The sequence below is a fragment of the Cystoisospora suis genome (assembly GCF_002600585.1).
Source record: "Cystoisospora suis strain Wien I chromosome Unknown contig_4307, whole genome shotgun sequence".
Classification (NCBI taxonomy): Eukaryota; Apicomplexa; class Conoidasida; order Eucoccidiorida; family Sarcocystidae; genus Cystoisospora; species Cystoisospora suis.
The window spans coordinates 3,430-6,680 of record NW_027157099.1 but is presented as its reverse complement, the minus strand read 5'-3'; the positions used below and the strand labels follow the sequence as shown (position 1 = coordinate 6,680).

Genomic DNA, 3,251 nt, shown 5'->3' with positions numbered 1-3,251 from the left:
AGATAGATAGATAGACGCATGCATGTAGGTCTTCGGATTGGAGACACATGTAGAGTGTGAAGAGGAGGTAAGACGTAGAGACAGGAGCAGCGGGAGACGACGAAAAGGAGAGAAGAGGAGAATGAACTGAATTCGAACTGAATGCTTCTTAGATCGTTAATAGTAAGCCCTTCAACCTCATATAACGAATGATGAGAAGAAAGAAGAGAAAAACAAAAGAAGACTGCTGCTGTAGAAAAGACAGGCACGTTTACAAGACGACGTGCAGCAAGGAGATATATCACACCCCCCTGTGGCTCTCGGGAGATGAGGACCCGAGAGACGAGAGAAAATGAAACAGGCAAACTAAGCCTGCAATAGAATATAAGTCGATAGGTTGCGAGATGTATATCTATGTCTTTATATAGATATATATACGAAGAGAAAAGGATTGATATCTCTCTATGCTTATTCGGTATACGTACGACAGGAGGCGTATTCTTATACATGTTCAGGAGTGTCGTGTGTGTGAGTGAAGCTCTATGTATATACAATGATACGCTGCACCTCCCTCCGTGGCATGTAGACTAAAGAGAAACAAATAGATACCCCGTACTTCTTCGAGAGACTCTGTTGAGATAGAGGAAGGCAGAACTTCTCCCGCTCCCAGTGTTTGTCGTCGATAAGGCTATCCTACTTCCTTTCTCCTACCTTCTCAAAAAGGAATCTCGAGAGAACATTGGTATGTTCCCCACGGCTATACATGTACATGTAGAGTGATATGCACATTTACATACTTGCATACATAGTCATTGCTATACAGAGAAGTAACGAAGTCTGGTAGAACGAGAGGGGATTGACACGAGACGCCTTTTGTCTGCAACCTACATAGAGAGTAATCCCAAGAGCCCAGACATCGGCAGATCTTCCATCATGTCCTTCATAGGCAGAAGAAGATGAGCCGCCTGTCTTCTCTGTATTTGAACATGCGTCAAGACCGTGAGAAGCAGACGAACAGGACGGAGTGACTTGCATGCACTCCGGAGCCATAAACATATACGTCCCCTGTAAACCAGAAAGCACGAGTATAAATCAAATCAAAGCATAGCCACACACGGGTATCTTAGTAGAGCGTTTGATAGTACATAGGGTTTAGGGTTTCTCGAACATACATGCATTTATATACATATGTCTAGTCAAACGAGCCAAATGTCAAGTAACACCGTGGTAGCTGGTGTAGAAATCTATCAAAGAAATGGAAAGAACAATACCTGGAGTTGAGGAATCTACGAGCTCAAGAAGACGATCGAAAAGGAGAGAGTATACGATCATCATGATCGGTTGAAGAGTATTTGTATACTCTCATACAGTAAGCATTCATTGCTGTCATGTGAGACGTATCTATAGCTATATATATAGAAGATGCATGCCCTCTCGGACGTTCTGAAGTTGCTCTTTCTCCACTCCTGTCTCACTACGACCGGGTCACGCGAGCACGTTCACATATATCTCCAAGCCTTGATTAAGGAGCACATCTATGCATGCATCCTGAAGGAGAGAATCACTTACAAGTATGCGTATCTTCAAGAGATCTATTCGTACATATCGATATCTACACACATGTAAATGTATACCTGTCTAAGCGTGTGATAGATGTACAGATTGTTGAGATATGTACGGCTTATCGTTGTTTTGAACGGCCTTAACAAGGAAGAGTTCCAAGATGCAGGACCTATTCACACAGAAGAAGAACACAGGTCTTCTATGCCTGTCTACTCGAAAGGGATTCCTTCTAACTAGACAGACATAAGATCAGACAGATATCTATACCGAAGACGAAGAAGAGAAGAAGGGTCAGAGAGTTGTTTCGTATGGATAGGCAATGATTCAAGAAGAGAGACATGCTCTTCTATGAGAAACCCGATTATCGTGACTATCTTCATTGTGATACCTTCGTATGTCGTACTCTTCCGTGTTGATCCATCTTCTCAGCTGTGCCCATGTCTCCTATCTGCACTCGACCGTTCTCTGCCATCAGGAGATTGTTGGGCTTCACATCACGATGTGCTATATTCAATTCTTCATGTACTGCAAGAAGAAAAAGCAACAGTAGGCGCAGAAAAGAAAGAAGAAAAGAAAGATCAAGACGAGAGAGATCCACGGAGAATACAGGAAAGAAAAATTAATATTTCGCGGTGGAAAGAGATGCCTTATACTCACTGGCGAAACTTCACTCGAGTCCGCATAGATAGATAGATAGATATTTTATTTACCGACTGATCAATGTTTCATTAACAAGACAGATGTAAGAGTATGCGAAGACGCACTTTTGCTAGCCAGGAGATTCATGAAGACGAAGAGTGTAGTATAATGCAAATGCATGCAATCATGGCTCAAGAAAAAAGACCAGTTTGGTTTCAGAACCATGCACATACATACCGAGGCATTGACTGAGAAGGGACAACCGATCGATCAATGGATGCTGGGGGGAAAGAGGCAAGCAACCCATTCATCGCTAACCCAATAGCTATTTCCTCTCCATCCAATGAAAGACTGTCTCTTCACCGCTTTTTCCTTTCTAAGAGAGAGAAGAGACTCCACAGCAACCCCCCTGGAGAGCCATAGACACAAGGCGTCTTCTTCGGCGGCAAACCCTTCATATGCAGAGATTCGTGAAGAGTGTGAAGACAGATACTTCGTCTCGGCTGAATAACATAACATGGACGCTTCGCCTCGACACGATACACTAAAGCATTCTTTTTGTCTATCCTAGCAGAAATCACTTCACCTCCCAGGTTTCACCAGAGCTACTGCGAGAGCAACAGATGTCTCCTTTCCCTAAGGCTTGTTACGTCAAACGCGTACAAAACTACACAGAAGGAGATGCCCTCCCTCTACCGACTCTGCAATCCTCTTTTCATAAACATACCGAGATGTATTATTACATAGACTTACATATATGCATATATCTGAATAAGTATATATACGCTCATCTCTTACATAAGGCAAGAAAAGATCACGCCCATTTCAGATACTGACATCTTCCCAAGGCGTGTCTATGTCTCTCTATGATGTAGGCATTTATAGACATGGGTAGACATACGTGGACACGCACACACATACGTGGAGCGGTGTATGTGGTCGTTTATAGAGAGACTTACAATACATCAAGCCACGAGCAGCATCTCTGATAACGCATCGGCAAACATCTTCAGGAATCGTGGAGGTATTATGAAGTGCCGGGACAAATCTTTCCTCTTGGTCTCCCCCCC

General features: G+C 43.3%; 1 protein-coding gene across 1 annotated transcript in view; it reads right to left on the bottom strand.

Moving 5' to 3' along the window:
• CSUI_007927 (protein 7) overlaps positions 1-3,251 on the bottom strand; it is an 8,473-nt gene that overhangs the window by 1,797 nt on the left and 3,425 nt on the right. Inside the window, exons 3-4 of the mRNA XM_068068069.1 lie at positions 1,931-2,067; positions 868-1,044 (exon numbers count right to left, since the gene is read on the bottom strand). Of these exons, the coding sequence (XP_067919953.1) occupies positions 868-1,044; positions 1,931-2,067 (314 nt within the window). The remainder of the gene's footprint in view (positions 1-867; positions 1,045-1,930; positions 2,068-3,251) is intronic.